Source organism: Dasypus novemcinctus, chromosome 10 (genome assembly GCF_030445035.2).
Source record: "Dasypus novemcinctus isolate mDasNov1 chromosome 10, mDasNov1.1.hap2, whole genome shotgun sequence".
Taxonomy (NCBI): Eukaryota; Metazoa; Chordata; class Mammalia; order Cingulata; family Dasypodidae; genus Dasypus; species Dasypus novemcinctus.
Window position 1 is genome coordinate 88,441,827 of NC_080682.1, and position 25,798 is coordinate 88,467,624.

The 25,798-nt window shown below is 39.3% G+C and overlaps 1 protein-coding gene across 4 annotated transcripts in view; it reads right to left on the reverse strand.

Moving 5' to 3' along the window:
* Positions 1 to 25,798, reverse strand: part of PPFIBP2 (PPFIA binding protein 2) — a 153,181-nt gene that overhangs the window by 94,276 nt on the left and 33,107 nt on the right. For 3 of the 4 annotated variants that reach the window (XM_058305795.2, XM_058305794.2, XM_058305797.1), the window contains exon 3: positions 1,519 to 1,730. The exons of the other annotated variant lie outside the window; for it this stretch is intronic. In XM_058305795.2, the coding sequence (XP_058161778.1) occupies positions 1,519 to 1,730 (212 nt within the window). The remainder of the gene's footprint in view (positions 1 to 1,518; positions 1,731 to 25,798) is intronic. 4 annotated transcript variants of the gene reach the window in all.

Below are 25,798 nucleotides of genomic sequence, written 5' to 3' on the forward strand. Positions count from 1 at the left end.
CCCCTTCCTCCAGGTTTAATGAACCTATTCCTGGAATCTGCCCTTTTACCTCTAGGTACTCTTTACAATTTTGAATCAACTCTGCAAGACACTAGCTTTAGGAGTCTACATGCCAGCTTTCACCCTTAGACTCAGCTTTGTAACCACATGCTTTCTCTGGCTTCCAGTTTCCTCCTTCCTGCCCTGGAATGGTTGCATCCCAGCTCACCTCATCATTGGGCTAGCTCCCAGACTTCCCCACTACCAGATATTATTGATCTCAAAGCTGACCTGCTGATCTACACAGAGAAGCAAGTGTGGGATAAAGGTGGGATAAAGGACAAACAATTTTAGAAAGGCTTTCCCTAAGGTCTATTAGTATATATTGTAGATGCTGTTGAGCTGTTTACCCACCATTCATTTTATCCTTTTTTCCTTCTGAATGCTATCTGCCTCACCCCAGGCTCCAGAGGAAGGCCTGATTGGTCTAAATATTATCCTATAGCTCCCTTTGTCAGGAATGGGTGGTGGTCCATTTTTGGTCAATGTAATATGAAAAGCCTAATAAGGTGATTTGGGGAAAACAGTCTGTCTCCCAGAAAGCATCAGAAGAAAGTCTTTCCTCTGATTCTAGCCATTGTTGTTTCTGTATATGCTGAGTAGAACTGCAACAGCCACCTGCACCTTGAGGATGAAGTTCAAAAGGGAAGATGGCAGAGTAGAAAATTGGGAAACACATCCTTCATGGCATCACTGAACATCATTGTGCTATTGTCAACCAACCCTGAAGCCTGCCCTACCTCCAGCCTAACTGGTATATGAAATAATACATTTCCTTATAGTTTAAGCCAGTTGTTCTTAGATGACTCTATCTTCCTGATATAATCCATGACTTATTTTTATACCTACATGGTATGGATGAGACAGGTCTGGTTCCATTTCTTCTCCAATTGGAGAGTTATCTTTATCCTGCCCACTTACATCTCTGGTTACCCATATGATTCCTCTTAAAGACTAGCAGGTCCATGGCCTTAATCTAGATCCAGCAGGAGAAAGAGAGTTAGGAAATCTGCTTCCCACTCTAGGGACAGGAAGTAGTTCAAGAGCAAGGAGGTCTGAAAAGTACTGGCAGAAGTAAAATGAAGAAGGCGACCAGGCTCTAGTTTGTGGTAAGAAACAGGGTCAGGAGGAGAGATTCCAACTAAGGGAGAAACCATAGCCAGGGTTAACTGGTAATACATGTCATCTCTGGAAAAAAATCTTCCATGTTTACCCTTCTCAGGACCTAGGGTAGATTCCCCTTCTCAAGAGAGAAGGATTATAGAGGTGAGGCAGGCAGAGTATGTAGCTTAAGATGCTAAACCAAGCTCTACACTTCTGCTGGGAAGGTCTCCTCAATGGGACCTGGCCAAACCTGGATGGGAAGGAAAAGCTGAAAGCTGCACAGATGAAGCAATAGTCCCAATCTGTGGTGACAGCCCATGGACTACCTGTTTCTGCTTTCCAGGGGTTCCCCAAACAGGTCATAGGCCTACTCACCAAACTGTCTTCAAACCACTTCTTTATGTAGGCAGCCGTTGGGCCCGGGATCTGGCTCTGGAGGGCTGCTCTTTCCTGAGGATGCTCCATCTCCAGGGCCAGCTTCAAGTCCTCAACGAGATGGAGAACTGGGAAGGGGTTCTTGTAGGAGGCCGGGGAAGACAGTCCAGGCTCACAGGTACCATCGCTAATATCTGCACCTGATTTAGTGCCTGGAACAAGAAAGAGGTGGGAACCTCAGTATGAAAAGTAGACACCATGGGTAAGGTAGCCAAGAGTAAAGGCAGTAAAAAGAGAGGAGAAAGGGAAGGATAAGAAGCCTGGAAGACCACTCCTGCCTCAGCAGAATCATTTACAATGTAAACTTTCCAGGAATTAGCTTTATATAGTCTTGGGCTGGAAAGAGACATGTCAGATGTAGATAACAGGGCCCATGAGGACTGACATAGGGAAACTCACACACTTAAACAACTGAGGAAAACACAGGCCAGCCCCTGCCAGTAACCAAAGTATACAAGTTAGAACAGTGAGGTACTTCTCTTCATTTATGAGATTAAGAAAGCATTAATACAGATGGCCACCAAAAAAATTCCTCTCATCCCTGTACAGGTATTCTGCTCTCCCTATCAAGAGGTGGACCTTGGGAAGTGGATATGGCTCATGTGATAGAGCTTCTGCCTACCATGTGGGAGGACCCGGGTTCAATCCCTGGGGCCTCCTGGTGAAAAAGAAGAGAAGATGTGCCTCCACGGCAAGCCAGTGCCTGTGTGAGTGCCTACGTGGTGAGCCAGTGCCCGCATGAGTGCCCACATGGTGAACACAAGCACCTGCACGAGTGCCCATGTGATGAGCCAGTGCCCATGCAAGTGAGTCACACAGCAAGATGATGATGCATCAAAAGAGAGACAATGGGAGAGTCAAGGTGAAGTACAGCAGAAACCAGGAACTGAGGTGGCACAATTGACAGGGAACCTCTCCACATCAGAGGTCCCAGGATCGAATCCCAGTGAATCCTAGAGGAGAGAAAATGAGAAGACGACACAGATAGCAAAAAAAAAACCTAGCAGGGTAGGAGGAGGGGAAGGGGGAAAAATAAATAAATCTTTAAAAAAAAAAGAAAAAAATGAGGTGGACCTTGACTTGGGGCTGGCCTAGTGACTTGGTCTCATCAATAGAATGCAGAAGTGATGCTGCACCACTTTGGCACCTGACCTTTGAGAGGTCTGACAGCTTTCTCCTTTGCTCTCTTGATGTCCTAAACCATCACGTAAAAAAGTCCCTGCTAGGGAGATGGCTCTCACTGTTCCACCCATCCCAGCTGTCCTGACAGACATCTAAGAGAAGCCATCTTGTATCCGCCTGCCCCAGATGAACTGCCCCAACTGACACCACATGGAAAAGGGATGAGCCATCCCTGCTGAGGACTGCCCCAATCATGAAATTAAAGCAACCTCCACCACTGACTTGTATTAGAAATAGACAACACTTTTTGGTGAGGATTTAATGAATTGAAATCTTTCTAGGTCTTCCTAAATGAGAGATCTCTACATTCCTTGATGTATGCTTTTAAACTGCATTACCTGTTACACATATCCCTATCTCATCTGCACATTGTGGTTGTGAGGTCTCTGAGGGTAGGGTCCGAGTCACATTTAGCAGAGTTCCCAGCATCCTGCCCTGAACCCAGTAGATGTTGAAGAGGCATCAGACTGAATGCCTGCATGTATGCATGGATGAATAAAGAGGAAGAAACTAGAGTTTACATTTCCTCAGAGACCTGGGCCATTGGATCAACTCTAATTTAGACTTTTTGCCTTTCTAAAACCTACCATTAAAAAAAAAAAAATCTTCTTTGCATAAGTACAGGGATATATTTTTCAAACTAAAACTGGGGTAACATAGTCTAAAGGATTTCTGTGCTTCTTTCAGCAGTAAGAAACACTTTGGAAAATAGAGTTTAGATGGTAGAATTTCTAGGACATTTGGATTGTTTATAAGGCAAGTAGGATAAAATATTTGAAATCAGGACTCTGTTGGAAAATGTGGGCTGTAGGGTCACCACAGACATGGTCACACTGCAGGCCTGACATCTAATGCCAGGTCCCTTTACACTTCCAAGAGCCAACTTCCTATTTGCCATGGCAGCCTTTTGGAATGAAAAATCTACACAGAAGGAAACAATTACTATTTGCTAGCTGGTTTGCTTTCTGAAAGTGCATGAAAGAGGGAATCGTGGGTCACAATCTGTAGGCAAGTTAGTGGCTCTGGGGAGCTAGGAAACTGCCTGATAGGACACACTCTGATGTGTGCTCAGCAGTTTCTGGCTCCCACACATCCAACTTCCTTCTGGGAAGGGTCACAGCCAAACTTCAGAGATGAAAATGGACAGAAGCAGAAGAAGACCCCAAATCTCCAAACATCTGCCAGGTAATCCATCTTCATTCTAGACACACTCTAATTTATAGATATGCATTCAGTTTCATTATATTAATACACTTTTGCATCTGCTGCTTTATAAATATAGGATGAATTAGGATAGAGAGTGAAGGGGAAGACCAAAGTTTTCATTAACTTTTTATTACTGTGCAATATTGAAAAGTCTCTTTCCCCTTCTGGGACCCTCCATGCTACCCTAAAATTTTAGGGTCCTACTATTTCCCTACCATTCACAGAGTAAATGTCTGTGTACATGTATCTGCATATTTTTACATGTGTATAGATAAAATCCTTTAATTTCTATTTCTTTTGTAATTTACATTTTTATTACTTTATCAAAACCAATAACCAATAAATGCTAGATGACAGAAGTGAAAAAATAGCACCAATATGAGTAATGATTTGCCCTAGAGCTAGTTTTCACAGCAGTTACAGCAAAAAGTCATATAGATAATAAATTCTACTTGATTTTAAGTCTAACAATCACATATAGTCATAGCACAGAAAACTAAGGGAAGAAGAAATTTCCAAATGCTACCCTGGGGCTTGGGGATGTAAATGATATTGAATAGAAAGTTATACAAACAAAGGGAGATATGATTCTAAATTTATTCTCCTAGGAGAAGAGTGTGGTGACCAGCCTCCAAATGGCCCCCAGTGATGATTGTCTCTTTGTATTCATGCCCTTATGTGGTTCCCTCTCACAATATATTAAGGTTTTTATCTATGTGACCAGAAGAATATGGCACAAGTGTTGGAATGTCACTTCCAAGGCAAGGTCATAAAAAGCATTGTGACTTTTACCTTGCTCTCTCTTTTCTCTTTTGGAGAAAGCCATCTACTGTGTTGTGAGAACACTCAAGCAACCCAATGGAGAAGCCCATGTAGCAAGGAATTCTTCTGGTCACCTGCCAACAGCCAGGAAGGAACAGAGGCCTCTGGCCAGCAGCCACATGAGTGAACCATCCTGGAAGTGGATCCACCAGCCCCAGTCAAACCTTCAGCTGACTGTACACCCAGCTGACACCTCATGAGAGACCCTGGGCCAGAACCACCCTACAAGACCATTCCTGAATGCTTGGACCACAGAAAGAGGAAGATGATAAATGTTATTTTAAGCTGCTATGCTTTGGGGTAATTTGTTACACAGCAACAGATAAATACAAATAGCTAAGAACATTCTGAGAATGGTAATCAAGGAAACTTGCCCATGAAATATTAAAATATTATTCTTTAGGAAAAAAATAAAATCTTTACTTTACATCATATACAAAATTTAGACAGATAAGGATTATATGTGCAAAATAAAAGCACAAAAACTAAAAGAGCTGAGAGTACAAAATTGGGTAACTGAAGGATTTTACAAACTCAAAAGCAATTGCTGTTAAGAGAACAATAACTCTAACTACATAAAACTTCTTAAACATAAAAAAAAAAAACACAAAAAATTACAGCCTGGAAATCCTACTTGTAATAATTATAACAAAATACCAGTATCTCCTTATATAAAAAGAGATCTTGTATATCTATGACAAAGATGCCCCAATACACTATTCATATACAAAATTGGAATAAGGCATTTATGGACCATTCTCAAAGAAAAAATAAAAATAGACAGTAAAAATATGGAAAGAAAATGTTTTCACTAATAAATAGAATACCTTAAAATGACATTCAGTTTTTTACCAATGAAAATGCTGTAGTTAATACAGTAACCTTCAGTGTTGGCAAGTGTACAGTGAGAAGGGCACCTTCTTATGCTGTTAATGGACACAAAATTTGCCCTAAGGGAGCAAGATGTAGCTCAGTGGTTGAGCGCTTGCTTCCCACGTACAAGGTAACAGTTTAAATTCCCAGTAACTCCTCAAAAAAAAAAAAATTAACCAAACCTTGCAGAGAAGTAATTTGCCAAGATATGGTAAAAAATGTCCAATTTTGACATATCAATACCAATTCTAGAAATCCATCCTAAGGAACTATAATCAAATATGTGGTCAAATATTAATATACAAGGATTATCTCAACAGTGTCTTAATTGTGAAAAATCAGGAAAATGCCTCCGAATTGGTGAATTTTTAAATAACTTCTGGGACTTTCAAAGAATATAATTCATATTGCCATACAAAAAACAACTGTTCAAAAACCCAGTAACATGGGAAAATACTTGCCTTATACTATTAGTAAAAGAAATTTAAAACCATACATGTGCATGCACGTGTTTAGAGAGATAGAGGCAAGAAACACACAGATGTTGATTGACAATGATTAATTATATCTAGGGGTAAATTTGTAGGTAATTTTTATTACTTTTATAACCATTTTTTAAACTAACTAATGAAAAGAAAGGTGAGAGATTCAAGTCTGACATTCTGCTTGCACAGGTGTTTTATTACACTTTCAAAGTCCCTGTATGATGCCACAGAAAATGTAGAATTCAGGTACTCCTTTGGTTAGAGGAAAAAAAAAAAAAAGAACACAGGTTTCCTCTCTGGGCTTTTGATCAGCTTTCCTTCTCCCAGTAATTGCATAAGTGAAGGTGAGAATAAAAAGCACCATAGTATTTTCACAGAACAGTCATTTCAGAAAATCTCACAGCAAACCATCCGACACACAAGGAAAAACATACACTGAGTAAAGGGAAAACTTCTGGCAACAAAGTGGACCCAACTAACAGAAGGCCTCTTCATCAATAATGAACACACAGCAAAGATGAAAAAGAAAACACCTTTGTTTTCGTTGTTGTTTTAAATACCGAAGCAAACTCTAAATGAAACCCTTCAGATGCCAAAAGCAAAGAAGGAACTTTGTCAAAGTGCAATAAGCTCAAGATCACTCAGGAGCTGCCCAAGGGCAAAACCCCTGATACAGGACCTGAGATTAGGGCTGGGATTTTTATGGGGCTGGAATTTTTATGCACTCACAGAGTGGAAAAAAAAATTTTTTAATTAAAAATTAGCTTGTGAAACCAGAAAACTGGAATGAGATCCCTATAGAAAGTGCCTCCAAGGCAGGGATTCTTAACCAGGGGTCCGTGGAAAGATTTCAGGGGGTCTGTGAGCTTGAATTGAAAAACATCAATTTATTATCTTTATTTTCTCTGACCTCTAACTGAAATCAAGAATTTCCTTCACTTAGGAATATATGTAATAAATAAATTACAGTAGTATTCATTGCATCTGACTGGCAAGGGGGGTTCGTGGAACAAAAAAGGTTAAGAAGCCCTGCTCCAAGAGCACCTGGTTCATGAAAAGGGGCCAGAGAATATTCGTTCATTGGCAGAGAAGACTGCAATTTGCTTGGGGCCCCTAACCCTTTATTAAAAAAAAAAACACACACACAAATAGCCCAGAGGATCAATTCCACTCCACACACTAACACTGGATAAACCAAAACATAAGGCCAAATTTCCCCCCAAATTATTTCTCAGAAGACCATTATACTCAAGGCCCAGTAAAGTTTCTTTCTAGGAGCATTCTCTCCATTACTGTATTTTGAACAGAAAGCACTCTTTAGGGAATATACAGTAGCACAAGGGTTTTCAACCTTAGATGTACATTGGAATCACACACCCCTCCCCAGGGGGGGTGTTTTAAAAACCACTGATTCTGGTCATTTCCAGATGGTCTAATTCAGAGGTACTCAACCAGGAGTCTGTGGGCTTGAATTGAAATTCAAAAAAAACATTATTCTGGGGAGGACCTGTTGGTGCAGGTGTGATAATTTTATTAAATAATCACAGTATAGTATGGACTCAGTAAGGGGTCTGTGGTTTTCATGTGACTGGCAAAGGGGTCTGTGGAACAAAAAAGGTTAAGAATCCCTGCAAGTCTAATTTAATTGGTCTGAAGTATGACCAAGGGTAACAAAAGGCTCTCGGGTGAATAGAACGTACAGCCATCTTTGAAACCATGGCATTAGCAACTTGCCTCAATTATTATTTTTTAAGAAGACCAAAGCAAAACAATATAGGATTAGTAATTATTTGCGGGGACAGGACCACATAAAACACAATATGTGATTTTATTGAAAACCCTGTAATAATTTTTTATTTTACATAAATGATTATAAATATGTCATAATTGATAAATTAATATTATGAGTAAATATTTTTCTGGGAATATATTTGGACATATATGATATGTTTTATGTAACTAAAAGGAAAAATGAAGAAATAGAGGCCTTAATGAAAGAATAGAAAAGCATGAGAAAGAATAGGAAAATTTAAAAAAGCATCGAATATGAATCAAAATAAAGAATTCAGCTACTGAAGTTAAAAATTAAGCGGACAAGTTAAATAATAGACCAAAAAATTACTGAAGTGGAAGATGGATCTGAAGAAATCATCTAGAATGCTGCATGGAGAGATATAAGAAATAGAAAATATGAAAGAGGGATCAAGAGACACAAAAGACAGAATGACAGAGTCCAATAAAATTCTTCAGTGGTTCCAGAAGAAGAGCATAGAGAACAAAGTAGCAGCAACCAAACATAGAATTGAAAACACGAGTCCCCTCAGTTGAAGACATGCATGGGGTCTCAAGGAGAATAAATAAAAACTAATATATGCTAGAAACAACAAAGTGAAACTGAAGAATGCTAAAGATAATGAGAAAATTTAAAAGCAACCAGACATGGTAGATATTCTACAACTAGACTGTCAATAGACTTCTCATTAGCAGTAAGTCCAAAAGACTACAAAATAATGTCTACAAATAGCTACTGACCTAAAAATCTATACAAGATAAACTATCATTTAAGATTAAAAATAAAATACGAACATTTTCCAGATGACTAACGTAATTTAGTACTGCAAACTATTACTGAAAAAATTTTAAAGAACGTACTTTAGAAAGAAAGGAAACTGAACCAAGCAAAAAGGAGTGAGCATCAGTTACAGTTGGAGAAGCTGTTAAAATCGTTGTTAAATGAAATAAATATTTTCACTTTTAAAAATATTCACTGATTTGGGGTATAAAAATCTAGATAATACAAAATATCAAACAAAAATAATATAGAGGATGGGGCAGTGATGGGAATCAAAGCATTCTGAGATTCATGTATTATTTAAGAAAACAGATATTGTTAATTTTTAGACTTTATGCTAAAGATGCATGTTAAAAATATAAGACTGACCATTGAAAGATATTGAATTTCCCAACAAGCAGAGTAAGAAAAAACAAAACAAAAACCTTAATGACCATCAGTAAAGCTGAAGCAAAAATAAGAAAAAAAAAAAACCTTAAAAAAAAAATAAGATGGAGAAATAGGCACATACATCAGTATATTAGACTATAATAATTATAAGTGCATTAAATTCAGCTGATTAAACTCAAAAATTTGAATAATAGAGACCGAGCTCTTTGATGTTATCAAGAGAGACATGAGAAAATTATGATACCATATGATTGAAATATGAAGTGCTCAAAAAGAGAAAAACCAAGAATTCCATAAATTGAAGTAGTTACTTTGCTCAAACTGTGAAAAACAGCCACAGACATATCCTCAAAAACCACCACTAGATAAAATTACAAACACAAACAAACAAACAAAAAACCACTTGAATATGCCTTTAAAGAAACTGAATCATAGTTTAAAATTTTTTCCACAAAGAAAACACCTAGTCAAATAGTTTTACAAGTTAGTTCCATCAAACATTCAAGAAATGCATAATTCTCATAAAAACAAACTATTTTGTTTAGTATAGGCAGAGAGGAAATGCCCACTAACTCTTTTCAGAAGGAAAGCCAACCAGTAACAACTTTTAGATCAGTGTCAATGGTGTCCCTGGAAATGGCAACTCCACAGTCCTGAGCATTACACAGGAAAATTACAGGCCATCTCACTGGTGTGTCAGGTATACAAATCCTAACAAATATTAACAAAACCAAATCCCACAATATTTTTAAAATATGACACATCACGACCATCTATCTTGGTAAATGATAGATCAAGAAAACCAATTTCTTTAAAATTTTTTTAAAAAGTGATGATATATCAGAACAACTAAGTTCAAATAGAGAACTATGTCCCAACAACTAGAAAAGGCACATTTTGTTCAACCACACACGGTACATTTTTTTCCAAACTGACTGTAGACGAGACCATACAGGAAGTCTCAACAAAAGTCAAGAATCTATTGATAGAGGGAACTATTCCTGTAATCTTATTTCCCTGAAAGGAGAGGGTGGTTTCCACTGAGGTGACATTTGTGGCAGATCCCTTTATTCCCCTCCCTTGCTTTTCGGAGGAATGCCTTTTTTTTTCCTACTTAAAATTTTTATTCTGGTAATATAAACAACCAAAAATTTCCCATTTTAATCACTGCCTCTTTTAATTATTGTATTAGAAGGAAGAATTCTCTTTCAAATTGTCTGTCCCCTAGATGCAGACATGGCCTACTTTATCCTGGGTAAGCTTTCTGAGATTGACCCTTCCCCAAGAAGGTGAGGTCTATAGTTTGGGGTTGCTAAATTCAATTTGGTAACTGGAGGGCAGGGGTAGAGTTGGAGACAGGAGTTACTCATATCCCAAATATGGCTTCAGGCCAAGCTAACTTTTCTAATCAGTAAAACTAGTAATAAACCTGATATTTTCGTCTTGATCTGTATGACCCCTTTGACTATTGGTACAAAACTAAGGAGAGGAATTAAGAGATGTTATTTATTCCCTTTCCTGATAGGCAGAAGATGTGGAGGTCCTAATTCCTGGAACCTATGAATGTTACCTGACATGGCAAAAAGGGATTTTGCAGAACTGATTAAGGTTACAGCCTTGAGAGGGGGAGATTATCCAGGACGGCTCAAGACAGAGGTAGGGGGGGAAGGGGGACACAGGCCAAGGAAAGTAGGAGCATCTAGAAGCTGCAAATGACCCTCAGCTTATAGCCAGCAAGGAAACGGGGACTTCCATCCCCTGAGAACAATGCAATGAAAAATTAGTAACAATAATAATGTTTCCAGCAATATGACAGGCAGTGGCAGACTGGCTGCACAGAGGAAACCTCTCTACGAATATCCAAAAATGCAGATGTGCACAGACATGTACACAGAGACAAAAAAAAATGATCTGAAGGAAACCTTCAGAGCTCAGAAACTCAGGGTAAGTGAGCAACTGAGTTGGCATTTGCCCTGTGGGACACTGCCAATTGCCCTAGTTTTTTCAGGCTACTCGAAGGGATTAAGAGACAAAACTTCTGCAGAGGTCAGCTGAGAGATGTCCACATAAAAGCAGAAGGTGAAAGGACAATACTCTTAGCATGTCAACTACAAAGACGCACCCCTCAAAAGGAAGCATGCCCGTGTTGGCCTTGGATCTGAAATAAGAACACACACAATTTTTAAAAACAATAAAGGAGGAGGAAAGAAGATGGTAAGAGGAGGATAAATAGAAATTTTAAAAATGGTTGAAATATATTAAAATGAATTGGTAATCAAAATAAATGTAACGGACTTAACTGGCTAGTTAAAGACAGTCAAATTTGTTAAAAAGTAAAAACATATCTCTACTCTATTGGCAAACGATATGCCTAAAACAAAAGGACACAGAAAGCTTGAGAGAAATAGGAGAATAATACCAAGAAAACACTAACCAAAAGAAAGGTGCAGCAGGCTAGATTAACATTAGGTAAAATAATCCTTCAGGCAGAAAAATATTATTAGTGATGAAGAGTGTCACCATATAGGAATAAAAACTTTCATTCACAAGGAAGATATAATTCTAAACTTGTATTCATGTAGTGAAAAGTACAGCTTCAAAATATATAAGGCAAAAATATACAGAATTATGAGGCAAAATTCACCATCTAATAGAATAATTTTGACATGCATTTTTCAGAAACTGCTAAGATCAAGCAGACAAAAAAATATCAGTAATGGAGAAGAGTCAAACCAGTTCACTAGCAATTTGGATGCTATAGACAAAAACAGAATAGTGTACCTAACAAGGAGAAAGATGTACATACCTTTCGAGCACACATGGAACATTCATGTAAACTGCAATGTTCTAGTTTAGGCCATAAAGCAAGTGGCAACAAATTTTAAAGTATAAATATCGCAGACACCACTTTAACCACAATGCAATTAAATTAGAAGTCAATAAAAAGTATGTTTTGTTTGATTTCTTCATTGTGGTAATATTTATATGTTTCCAACTCAGTGGCATTAATTACATCTACAATGTTGTGCGACCAGCATTGCCATCCACTACCAAAACTTTTTCGTTATCCAAATCAGAAACTCTGTACCCAGTAAGCAATAATTCTCCTTCCTTTTCTCTTTCTCCAAGTCCCTGGTAAACTCTAATCTACTTTCTATTTCTATGAATCTGCTTATTCTAGATATTTCACATAAGTAGAATCACACAATATTATCCTTTTGTCTGGCTTTTCACTTAGCATAATGTTTTCAAGGTTCATCCATGTGGTAGCATGTATCAGTTCTTCATTCCCTTTTATGGCTTAATGATATTCCATTGTGTGTTTTATATATATTTATCACTATTGTGAATAATGCACATTGGTGTACAAGTATATGAGCCCCTGCTTTCAAATCTTTTAGGGTATATACCTAAGAGTGGAATTGCCAAGTCATACAATGACTCAGCTTTTTTGAGGAACCACCAAACTATTTTCTGTAGTGGCTGCACCATTCTACATTCCCATCAGCAATACCTGAGAGTTCTAATTTCTCCACATCCTCACCAACACTTACTTTCAATTTTTTTAATAGCCATCCTTGTGGGTGTAAAGTGGTATCTCATTGTGGTTTGGGGGTGTTACCCTGATAATAATATTGGGCATCTTCATGTGGCCTACTGGTCATTTGTATATCATCTTCTTTGGAGAAATAGCTATTCAAGACTTTTTACCTGTTTTTAAATTGGGTTGTTTCTCTTTCTGTTGTTGACTTGTAGGAGTGCTTTATATATTCTATATAGTAAACCCTATTAGATATATGATTTCCAAATACTTTCTCCCATTCTGTGAGTTGTCTTTTAACATTTTTGATAGTCTTTTGATGCACAAAAGTTTTTAATTTTTATAAAGCTCAATTTATGTTTTGTTTTGTTGCTTGCATTTTTGGTGTCATATTTAAGAATTCATTGACAAATACAAGTCCTAAAGATTTCCTCCTCTGTTTTCTTCTAAGAGTTTTTGGCTTCAGCTTTTATATTTAAGTTGTTGATGCATTCTGATGTAAATTTTTGTATATGGTACAAGGTAGCGATTCAATTTCATTCTTTTTCATGTGGCTATTTGGTGTTCACAGTACCATTTATTGAAGAGACTATTATTTCCCCATTGAGTGGACTTGGCACCCTTGATGAAAATTAACCGATTCTATGTGTATTGGTTTATCTCTGGACTGTCAATTCTATTTCAGTGGTCTGTATGTCTATTCTAAGGTCAGCGCCACACTGTTTTTTGAGTACTGCAACTTTGTATAAGCCCTCCAACTTTTTTTTTCAAGATTATTTGGCTATTTCGAACCCCTTGCAACTCCATATGAATTTGAGGGTTGGCCCTTCCATTTCTGCAAAAAAGCTGCTGGAATTTTGATAGGGATGGCATTGAATCTGTAGATCACTTTAGGGTCAATTAACATGTTAAGTTAGTTTTAAAAAAGAAAAAGTACATTCAGGAAAGTACAGAAAACACGATAAATATCGACTATTGAAAAAATGAAATATAAATATACATATATTAGGTATAAATACATAACACTTATCTATAATCTCTCCTTAAATATATATTTATGGAAGAAATAATATACACAAAAATACATACAATGGAGACTGAACAATAATGCTAAATGTCAGTTCTTTGCAAATAGCAATAAAAAAGAATCTCTGAGGGGAGGGGCAAAATGGAAGGAGAAGACTACCCATCTGCAGAGAAGATTTGTGAGAACACTACATACCATGGAGACTGGTGCCCATCCTCCACTGGTGGAGCAAGAAACCTCAGGAGATATTCCCTGGCCAAAGTTAGAAGGTTCCCAAAAATGGTGGAGGAAGAGACTGTCTGGCACTGACTTCAGTTACTGATTAGTAAATTCAACTGACTAAAGTCTAGTCCTAAGTACAGCTAAAGTTTGTATCTATCCAAGTTGTAAACAGGCTTGTAGACTCCACTTTAACTCTGCCCCTGGCATGAAGGGAAGTAGGGCTGATTGAAAATCACAGTGATGGTAGGAACTGGCTTCTTTCCACCCAATTCAGATTGCCACCTTAACCTGGGCTCTAGCCCCACCTCTGGCAGGGAAGAAACTGGAGACACCTGTACCAGCCTCTCCAAGCAACTGTAGTTGCTTTTGGCCCACATGGACTAGACTGTTGGGCACATCAGTGGCTGCATCCCTGCTCCCAATAGAACAGGAGGGGAGGTGTTTCCTCAGTCTCTCCAGGCAACTGCAGGCACTTTCAACCCACATGGACTAGATCAGTGGCTCTATCTCTGCCATCACAGGGCAGGAAAAGGAAGAGGACTCCCTCAGCCTCTCTGAGTAACTGCAGTCACTTTCAGCTTGCATAGACAAGACTGCTGCACAAACCTGTAGCTCCACACCCACCCATGGTAGGGAAGGAGGAGGGCTGGTACTTTGTCAGTCTATCTGGGCAACTGTTGTCAGTTTTGGCCCATATGACTTAGTTTACTGTCTAGACCTGTGGCTCCATGCCCCCCCCAGGCAGTGGAGGAAGGAGCATAGAGAAGAGCTTCAGCAGTCTTTCCAGACAACTACAGATGGTCTTGGCCTGCACAGTTTGGATTATGGCACACAGCTGTGGGTCCATCACTACCCCAGGTAGGGGAGAAAGATGGGAGTAGCTTTACCATTTCCTGGGGCAACACAGGCAGCTTCAGCCTCCACAGTTTATAGTACCAACCTCACCCTCAGCTCCTACTCTGTCATCAGCAAGAGAGAAAGGACAAGAAACAGATGAAAAAGAGCTAAAAAACAAAAACAAACAAGAAAAAAAAAACAAACTCAGATTGACTAACCACAAGCCACTATAAAGTCCCAAAATAAGTTAAACCAAGTACTAAAGAGGGGTTATAACATAAAGCTAATAAAATAGAAAGCCCTAAAGAGAGAAACTGAGCCCAGAATAAACACATCAAGTAAATCAGATGCCAAGATACCAACAAAAATTATAAGCCAAACCAAGAAACAGGAAGATAAGGCCCAAAGGAACATGCTAAACCTTCAGGTGACATAAAGGAGTTGAGGCAAGTAAACACAGAAATACAAACAAATCTCCTTAAAAAATTCAAAGAGATGGCTAAAGAGATTAAGGATATTAAAAAGATACTGGGTGAGCACAAAGAATTTGAAAGCATACATAGAAAAATAGCAGATCTTATGGGAATGAAAGGTACAATAAATGAAATTAAAAATACACAGATTTGAAGGCAAGGAAAGGGAAAAAGAGTTGTACTCAATGATATTGCAGGGACAGATGCAGGACATTATATACCCTGCCATAACCCACTGAATGGACTGGGAGAGAGTGTAAACTACTATGTAAACTATAATCCATGCTGTGTAGCAGTGCCCCAAAATGTACTCATCAAATGCAATTAATGTACCACACTAATGAAAGAAGTTGTCGATGTGGGAGGACTGCAGGGTGTAGGGAGTGGGTTATATGGGAACCTCCTATATTTTTTAATATAACATTTTGTGTGATCTATGTATATTTTTTAAAAAATACACAGATTTGAAGAGGCATGTAACAGCAGATTTGAAGAGGCAGAAGAAAGGAACAGTGAGCTTGAAGACATGGCCTCTGAAAGTGACACACAAAAGAATGGATGGAAAAAATTGAGCAGGGTCTCAGGGAACTAAATGATGGCAAGAAATGTGCAAGCATACATGCCACGGGTGTCCCAGAAGGAGAAGAGAAGTGGTAAGGGCTAGAAGTAATATTTGAAGAAATAATGGTAGAAAATTTCCCAGTTCTATTGAAGGACATAGATATCCATGCCCAAGAAGCATAATGTACTCCCATCTGAATGAAATCTGAATAGACCTACTCTGACATAGGTACTAATCAGAATATCAAATGCCAAGGATAAGAGAGAATCCTGAGAGCAGCAAGAGAAAGCAATCCATCACATACAAAGGATGCCCAATAAGATTAAGTGCTGGTTTCTCATCAGAAACCATGGACACAAGAAGAGGGTAGAATGATATCTTTAAGATACTGCAAGAGAAAAATTGCCATCCAAGAATCTTATCTCCAGCAAGGCCCTCCTTCAAAATGAGGCAAGATTAGAATATTCACAGATAAACAGAAAGACTGAAAGTTTGTAACCAAGAGGCTTGTTTTGCAGGAAATACTAAAGGGAGTGGTCCAGGATGAAAAGAAAAGACAGAAGAGAAAGGCTTGGAAGATAGTCTGGAAATGAAGATTATATCAGCAAAAGTAATTAAGTGTAAAAAGAGTGGTGAAAATAAGATGACAGAAAAAACTCAAAGGTCATAATATGTGGAGTAAGAACTGCCTTTACAGTAAAAACATTGAATGTTAATGGATTAAACTCCCCAATCAGAAGACATAAACTGGCAGAATGGATAAGAAAATTAGAAAATATGAGCCATCTATATGCTATCTATAAGAGACTTGCCTTTGTCCCAAGGATACAAACAGATTGATTGAAAGTAAGAGGCTGGAAAAAGACATTTCATACAGGCAGTAAAAAAAAAAAAAAGCTGGAGTAGCTATACTTACATCAGATGAAATAGACTTTAAAAGCAAAGCAATTATTAAAGACAAGGAAGGACATTATATATTAATAAAAGAGGCAATTCACCAAGAAGAAAAAATAATCATATGCACCTAACCAGGTTGCCCCCAAATTACCCAAGGCAAACATTGGCAAAACTGAAGGGAGAAATAGATGTCTCTACAGTAATAGCTGGAGACTTCAATACTTCAATATACTACTCACATCAATAAAAAGAACAACTACAGAGAACTTGAACAATATGATAAATGAGCTGGACCTGACAGACATATACAGAACAATGCACCCCAAATCAGTAGATTATACAATCTTCAAAAATGCCCATGGATTTTTTTCCAGCATGGACCAAATATTGGGTCATACAACATCTTAATAACTTTAAGATTGAAAGCATACAAAGCACCTTCTCTGATTATAATGTAATGAAGCTGGAAACAAAACAACAGGCAAAAAAAAAGGGAAAATTCACAAATATATGGAGATTAAGCAACACATTCAAATAATCAGTGGGTCAAAGAAGAAACTGCAAGAGAAATGAATAAATATCTTGAGACAAATGAAAACAATAACACAACATATCAAAACCTATGGGAGGCAGTGAAGGCAGTGCTGAGAGGGAAATTTATAGCCCTCAGTGCTTGCATTAAAAAAGAACTAAAGGGCGGCGGACTTGGCCCAGTGGTTAGGGCATCGTCTACTACATGGGAGGTCCGCGGTTCAAACCCTGGGCCTCCTTGACCTGTGTGGAGCTGGCTCATGTGCAGTGCTGATGCACCCAAGCAGTGGCCTGCCACGCAGGGGTGTCCCCGCGTAGGAGAGCCCTATGCGCAAGGAGTGTGTCCAGTAAGGAGAGCCACCCAGCGCAAAAGAAAGTGCAGCCTGCCCAGGAATGGTGCTGCTCACACGGAGAGCTGACACAACAAGATGACTCAACAAAAAAGAAACACAGATTCCTGTGCTGCTGACAACAACAGAGGCAGACAGAGAAGATGCAGCAAATAGACACAGAGAACAGACAACCAGGGGAGGGGGGAGGGGAGAGAAATAAATAAATAAATCTGAAAAAAAAAAAAAGAACTAAAATTGAAGATCTAACTGTACACCTGGAGGACCTAGAAAAAGAACAGCATTTTTCCAAAGATGAAATACAAATAGTGAAAAAAAAACATGAAAAAATGTTCAATATCACAAGCTATTAGGGAAATGCAAATCAAAATGACAATGAGATATCATCTCACACTTCATAGAATGGTCATTAAAAAAAAAAAAAAAACGAAACAGAAAACTACAAGTGCTGGAGAGGATGTGAAGAAATCTGCTGGGGTGGGGACATAGAATGGTGCAGCCTCAATGGCAGACAGTTTGGTGGTTCCTCAGGAATCTAAATATATAACTGCCATGTGATCCAGCAATCCTTCTACAAGGAATATATCCAGAAGAACTGAAAATGAATGTAAACAGATATTTTCACACTAATGTTCACAGTGGCGTTATTCACAATTGCCAAAGATGGAAACAACCCAAGTGTCCATCAGCTGATGAATGGATAAACAAATGTGATATATGCATACTATGAAATAATATGCTACAGTAAAGAGAAGTGAAATTGGGATACGTATGGCAACATGGATGAACCTTGAGGACATTATGCTGAGTGAAATAAGCCAGAGAGTAAAGGACAAATACTGTATGGTCTCTCTAATACAAACTAAATACAAAGAATAAGCACAGGCGGCGGACTTGGCCCAGTGGTTAGGGCCTCCGTCTACCAAATGGGAGGTCTGCGGTTCAAACCCCAGGCCTCCTTGACCCGTGTGGAGCTGGCCCATGCGCAGTGCTGATGCGTGCAAGGAGTGCCATGCCACACAGGGGTGTCCCCCACATAGGGGACCCCCACGCGCAAGGAGTGCGCCCCGTAAGGAGAGCCACCCAGCACGAAGGAAAGAGCAGCCTGCCCAAGAATGGCGCCGCACACACTGAGAACTGACACAACAAGATGATGCAACGAAAAGAAACACAGATCCCCATGCCGCTGACAACAGAAGCGGACAAATAAGACACAGCAAATAGACACAGAGAAGAGACAACCGGGGTGGAGGGGGGGGGAAGATAAATAAATAAATCTTTAAAAAAAAAAGAAGAAGAAGCACAGAGTTAAAATCAAGTGTATACGTTACCAGGAGATAGGATGAGGCTAAGAAGGGGTGCTGATGCTTAATGTATGCAGAATTTTTAATTAGCTTGACTGTAGAAGTATGGAAATGGAGAGACTTGATGGTAACACATTATAGTGAGTATAACTAACATGGCAGGTTTATAAATGAGACTGTGGTTGAACAAAGTAATCTAGGGACATAAATGTCAACTGAAAGAGAGCTAGAGAATAATCTAGGGACTGAATAACGTAGTGAACCTGGAGGTGGAGGAGGATTGTGGTTAAGGGTACAAATACAAGAATGTTCATCTATTAACTAGAACAAATATATGTTACTATTATAAGGTGGTAAGAATATAGTGATGCATGGGAAAAATACAATTAATGTAACTCATGACTATATTTAACAGCAATATTATAATATTCTTGCATCAATGTCAAAGAAGTTACTACTACTATATCAATGCTAAGGTTAATAATAGGGAGCTATGAGATTTTTTCTTTTGGACTAAGGGAAACATTCAAAAATTTACTTAGGCAATGACTACACAACTCTAATGAAAGTGAGAGCCACTGAATGTATACTTTGGATAGAATGTACAAAGCATGGGACTGTATAAATGAACCATGTGGTAGAAGATAGACTGGTTAACAGCACAAACATGAGAGTGTTCTCTCATGAACTGTAAGAAATGTACAATACTAATACATAGGGTTAATAATAGCAAGATGTATGAAAAAAAACAAAAAATGTAAACCATGGACCATAGCTAGTATTAATATTTTGATGATGTTCTTTCATAATCTGTTACAAATGTTCCACAACATGCAAGGTATTGGTGGAGGGATGATGTATGGGAATTCTGCACATTCTGCATGATTGTTTTGTAAGCTCACAACTTCTCTAATAAATAAATAAATAAATAAATATATAAACACATAAAGAATCTCTGGCAAGAGTGATCAAAAAATAGAAAGAAGGCAGGGATAAACAATATTAGGAATAAAAACAGAGCCATAACTACAAACAAAGCACATATTAAAAAGATGGAATATGATGGCCAATTTAATGCAATCAAAATTGAAAACCTCAGGACAAATTTCTAAAAAAATATACCTGCCATGAAGAAGTCAAAACCCATAACCATTAAAATGGGAAAAGTCCAAAAAGAGTCCGTATATGGTTTCGGAGGCAAGTTCCTATACATATAATTATAGGATGAATTTAAGGAAAAAGTAATCATTCCAATCTCACTCCATTCTTTAAAAAATAGGGAACAAAGCTCCACTCCCATAAATGAAAGGGAGATATGGGCTCTCCTAGGGAGGGAGGGAGGAAGGAAAGAAGGAAGGAAGAAAGATGGCTGTTGAACAGTGGTTGCCAAGAGGGTCATTCTGACATCTTTACACAAAGGGCAGACTTTTACATCTCAGACCCTCTAGACATACCCAAACCTCCACTCTGACTTTCTTCTGAATAAAATATTACCTGGGTTCTCTTAGCCTAAATCCTGAATGGGCAACCAACAAGTTTAGATCCCACTGCTCCATAATTGATGACTGCTATATGCTGATCCACCTCAGAGAGAAAGTGGACAAGACCAATTAAGGGCTGTTCAGAGCATGGACACGTCAGTCTTTAACACCACAGCTGAAACCATCTGTGGGTCAAGGCAAACAATCTCAGTTTTGATCAGAAGTTTTTCTTCCCTTGCACAATCTTTATTACAAACCTAGATACTATTCAGGGTTGGCAGAAAGACCCAAATAGAGCAAGCTCTTTTTTAACTGTTATAAAAGAGAATCCTTTTAACAATTCCTCATCAATGGGTAGAGCTTGTAGATAACTGCATGAGTAACCTCCTGCCTCAGCAGAAAGAAGTGGCCCTCTGTGTCCCCACCACATGGTTTTCTGGTTCTCTTCCAGAAATGGCCTCAAAGCAGCCACTGAACCTGCTAGTCTACAAATGAAGGCCTTATGCAAAATGGTGGCAGTTGTTCTGGGCTGGCCAAAGGGATGTAATTAAGCAATATATAGTTCAATCTGAATTGTCAACAGCATAATTCAAAATTACAGGCAGAATCACAATACTAATCAGGAGGAAGAACAAAGGTCAATGTCCTCCTGGAGGTTCCAACAATGGTCTTTTGTGTAAGAAACAAATCATTGTTCACATGGATCCAGGGGTCTTTGAGGAAACAATCACTTCTTCCCACCTGTCTGGTGTAAAACCCGAGGGTTCCCATCAAGTACAGTCATACATGGGATATGCTTATTCGGGTTTCAAGATTCAGCTTTCCAAGAAGGCACATTTATAATTCCTACTTTTGCTAACAAGGTATTTCTTCCTGCTTTACAAGAACCAAATTCTAGTTCTTGAACCAAATTCTAGCTTCTGTGTGCCTTGAAGATGCATATTTGGTACCTGTTATGTTAGGTTTTCCTCCCAGAATACTCCTTACCTGCTTGTTAATAGGAATGTTAATCTCCTACATAGTTTGAAATGTTTGCATTATTTTTTTCTTCACTGGTATTTTATTGCATTAAGATTAATTACATAAACATTGACATCACATGCCATAAGTGCACAATATTGGGCAGCTTTAGGTAACAGTAGCCTACCATATCAGACTAATAAAGGGAAATACCTTGCCATATTGTGCTGTGATTATTAATAATTACTACTGAAATAACTTTGTCCATTTAACTAAGAATTTGTGTTGGTTTCCCACATACAGTTATTTGGGGACAGCAGGAAGTCCATAAAAATTCCTGGTAATTGTGTTTTCACAAGATGAAACATAAGGTGAAACAACTGAATACTTGTTCTAGAACTTTAACAGATGCAAAAGCAGTTGTGTTTTGGTGTTGGTGGCATCACAACTCAATCTCATTCTACTTCAAATTAATAAGAGAATATAAATAAAGATTTAAATGTTCTCATAAAACATCATTTCTGCAGATTATATATCTACTCTCTATGGTTTTGTGATGTGGTGTCACAGTTTTCAAAACTTCCTTTTAGTTCTTTCCTTTGCTTAAAGGGTGGCACCTTACTTGGAAATCTAATGCATAAGCCAGATGAGAGGAAAGCTGCTCTGGATGAGGGGCTGGAAGCAAAAGCAGAACTGTACCCTCCTCCCAGTTAACTTATTTTTGTTTCCTTCTTTATTTTCTTTTAAATGTTACATTAAAAAAAATGAGGTCCCCATATACCCCCCAACCCACCCACCCCAACCCTCCTGCATCAACAACCTCTTCCATCACTGCACCACATCCACTGCACCTGGCAAATACATTCTGGAGCACCGCTGTACCACATGAACAGTGGTCCACATTGTAGTCAACACTCTCCCCCAGTCCACCCAGTAGGCCACGACAAGACACACAACACCTTGCATCCATCCCTGCAGCACCACCTAGAACAACTCCAAATCCTGAAGATGCCCCCACACCATATCTCTTCTTTCATCTCCCTGCCATCAGCAGTCACCGTGGAAACACACTACTACAATTTCTTCCCTTACTAATCACAATAGTTCCCCAGTAGAACACCAGTGAGTCCACTCTAATCTGTACTCTATGCCTCCATCCTGTGGACCAAGGGATGGTTATGTCCAGTCCCCCTCTACATCAAGAGGGGTCTTAGATTCCACATGGATGATGGATGCAATTCTCCTGCTGCAGCTGTAAGCACTCTTGGCTCCCTGGTGTGGTGGTTGACCCTCTTCACCTCCCTGTCAGCTGGTCAGGGTAAGTCCAAGAAACCAGAGGGTAGGAGCTGCAAGTCTGCTGAGGCCAGGGCCTGGCCATCACATGGACAGTCCAGAGATTCAGGTCTCCTGAGTATACACCAACCCAAATGCCAAGCACAGGTCTGGTAAAAGTAACAGAAGAGGCATGTGTGGAAAGGTCATATCTGAGTCCAACTCCATCACTCTCAGGAACAGAAACTCCAAAGTAGGGCCAACTGACATGGCCCTGAACTCCAGAGCCATCTGCCATGACCATAGCACCTGTGGGTCTCTGCAACCCTCAGGAGAACCAGCACTTGGGTTTCCATCTACCTTGGCTGTCTTGACTCCTACAGACTGCCTCATAGAGCACCCAGGGCTCTACTACACACACATCATCAGAAAACCAGGGTTCATGAAAGGAGCCCAAAGGAGAGTTAGGTGCCTCTAGACTCAAATCTTAGTTCTGCCATTTACAAGTATGATGACCTTGAATGATAAAAAATACTACTAATAATACAAATATCAACAAAACAATAACTTACACCTACTGAGCACTCACTAAGTGACAGGAACTGTTCTAAAGGCTTTATTTGCATTAATTTAATCCACCACAATAATATGAGGTAAATACTACTACTATTTTATATATGAGGAAACTGAGGCTCAGAAGGATTAAGCAACTTGCCCCAAAATCCCACAGCCAGTAGTAAGTGGCTGAGTTAGAACTCAAACCCCAATGGTCTAACTCCACAGACCACATTAAAAACCACAAAAGTAACCAAACCTCTTTGACCCAAATTGGCCAGTCTATCTTGAAAATGAGGATGATATTAAGAATCTTGAGGAAAAGCACCCTGTACAAAAGCATTCAATAATTATCATTCACTTCATCAACAGCATAGAATACATGCCCTCCAGAAGCTCCCAAACAACTGTGAGGTCAATTACTATTTAAGAGATGCTTCATAGGGCATGCCAACCACTGAGTGCTCAAAAAAATTAGTGCTTTATTTCAAAAGAATAACCACACAAAAGCACAAATAAAGAATGTAATAAATTAAGTTCAGTATGCAGCCAGATAGAGGGCATGCATGGAAGCCAATAACATTGCCTCCTAACTAATGGACAGGAGATCCTTGTCACAAATAAAATACATATGTGACAAATATTTATCAAGCATCTGGTATGTGCCATGGACCAATCAAGGAACTAGAGCTACAGTGGCAGAGCCCCTGTCCTCACAGAACTTACATTCTGTTGAAGGAGGCAGACAAACAAAGACAAATATGAATGTAAAGGTTCAAGTGGTGGTAAGTGCTATGAGGAAATATTAGCAGCATAGGAGGACACAGAGTGATGGGGGAGTGCTATTTTGGGTAGGGTCAGGGAAGCCTCCTGCTATGGCTGAGTTTCAGCAGAGCCCTGTGTTTATCTGGGGAGGAGTATTCCCACAGAGGGGACCCCACATACGAAGGCCCTGAGATAGCCCAGTGAGTGTGGCTCTAGAGAAATAAGTCAGGAGGGGTGATAGTGATGGAAGACAAGGTCATAAAGGCAGCCAGAGGCCAGATCACACAAGACACCTACTAATATTGCTGAAAAGGACTTCAGATTTCACCCCAATTGAGGTGGGAAACCACTGAAGAATTTTGGAAAGACGGGTGACAGGAATTGACTTACAGTTTAAGAATTTTGAAGGATTACTTTGCTGCTCTGTGGAAGGCAATAAGAAGACTATGTTAATCTTGAAAACCCCAGGAGGCTAGAGTGCCATATGGGAGACTGATGTATACAATGAAAACTACAAAACACAAACAGGGGAAATAAGGACTTGAATAAATGAGAACTCTACTAGGCTTTGTAGAGAAGACTCAGCATGCTTTTATTCATTTCTTTCTTGTATCAAGATCTAACTTTATCAAGTGCTTACTATGTGCCAGTCACTGTTGAAAATGCCTTATATATGTTAACAGAACTCTCTAAGTAGGTACTATTATTATGCCTAGTTTATATACAAGGAAACTAGGCACAGATCATGCAAGTAAGTTGCAGAGCCAGGAGTTGAACTGGGTAGTTTGCTCCAGGCATTCCTCACCACCAATTGGCAAAGGACCAATCCACAAAGAACACCTAGGACTGTCTTAGACTTTCTTGCTGCAAAACTCTCACACCTGTTCTAAGCAGAGAAAAACTCAGACAGATCTTCCAGAAGGAAGCTGCCATTACAGAAAACTGAGGAAATGTAGGGAGGAGCAAGTGTCAAGTGCTTAAAAGGGCAGAAGGATGGGTTTCCCAGGTTCCCTCCAAGGGCCTCTCTCCAAATTCATCCCAGATCCCCACCTGCAGACCCTGGGCCAAGGCAAGGCCTTAAGGAACCAGTCACATAATCTCTCAGAGACAGGGGGGTTTCTGCCAGAGGCTCTGTCATTTTAGGAGTTTAGGTGTGTAGAAATTAGGAGGAAGTGACCTCACAAAGTCTGCCTTCTTTAGAAGGTGTTTCGTTCATCTCTCACAACCATGCCTGAGAGCTCTGTGCTCTTACAGAAGCTCTGTCAGAGACCCCTCCCTGTTCCTTGGCTGGGAATCAGGAGTGCTGATGACCCAAGGTTGTCTGAGCCTCTCTCCTCAAAACATGTGAACACTTTGGAGTTTCCAGATCAGACTCCCTAAAAAGATGGTAGGAAATCTACTCTCTCAACTGTTTCAGCTCAGTAAGGTTTCACAGACCCTAACCTAGAATAGGACATCTTAACCTGTAGAGCCTCTGAAAAGCAGGATGTTAGTCTTTTTGGCTCCTGTGAAATTAAGAACCTAATAGATAAGAGGTTGAGACATTACATGAAGAAGCTTTGAGACACAGACAATCTCCCCTATCCCAGGATCAAATACCTGGAACCACCAGGGAGTCAAATGTATAATTGCAAGATGGAAGGAAAAGCATATGCCTGAAAAAAGGCAGTGTCACATACCCCATATATACTTCCCACTTGGCCCAAGACATTCCTCTTCCATCTCCTCCACTCATAGCCCCATACAATGGGAACCAAAGTCCCAAAGAAGTACACGAAGTCAGCAAACAAGGTCCACTGAACTGTGTCAGCTAAGAAAGCAAAGAAGACGTGGGACTTCACTGAAAGATTTTCAACAAATTTGTTGTAAACAATAGGAGTTTTCAGTTGTCCCCATCAAGGAGTCCAACAGCT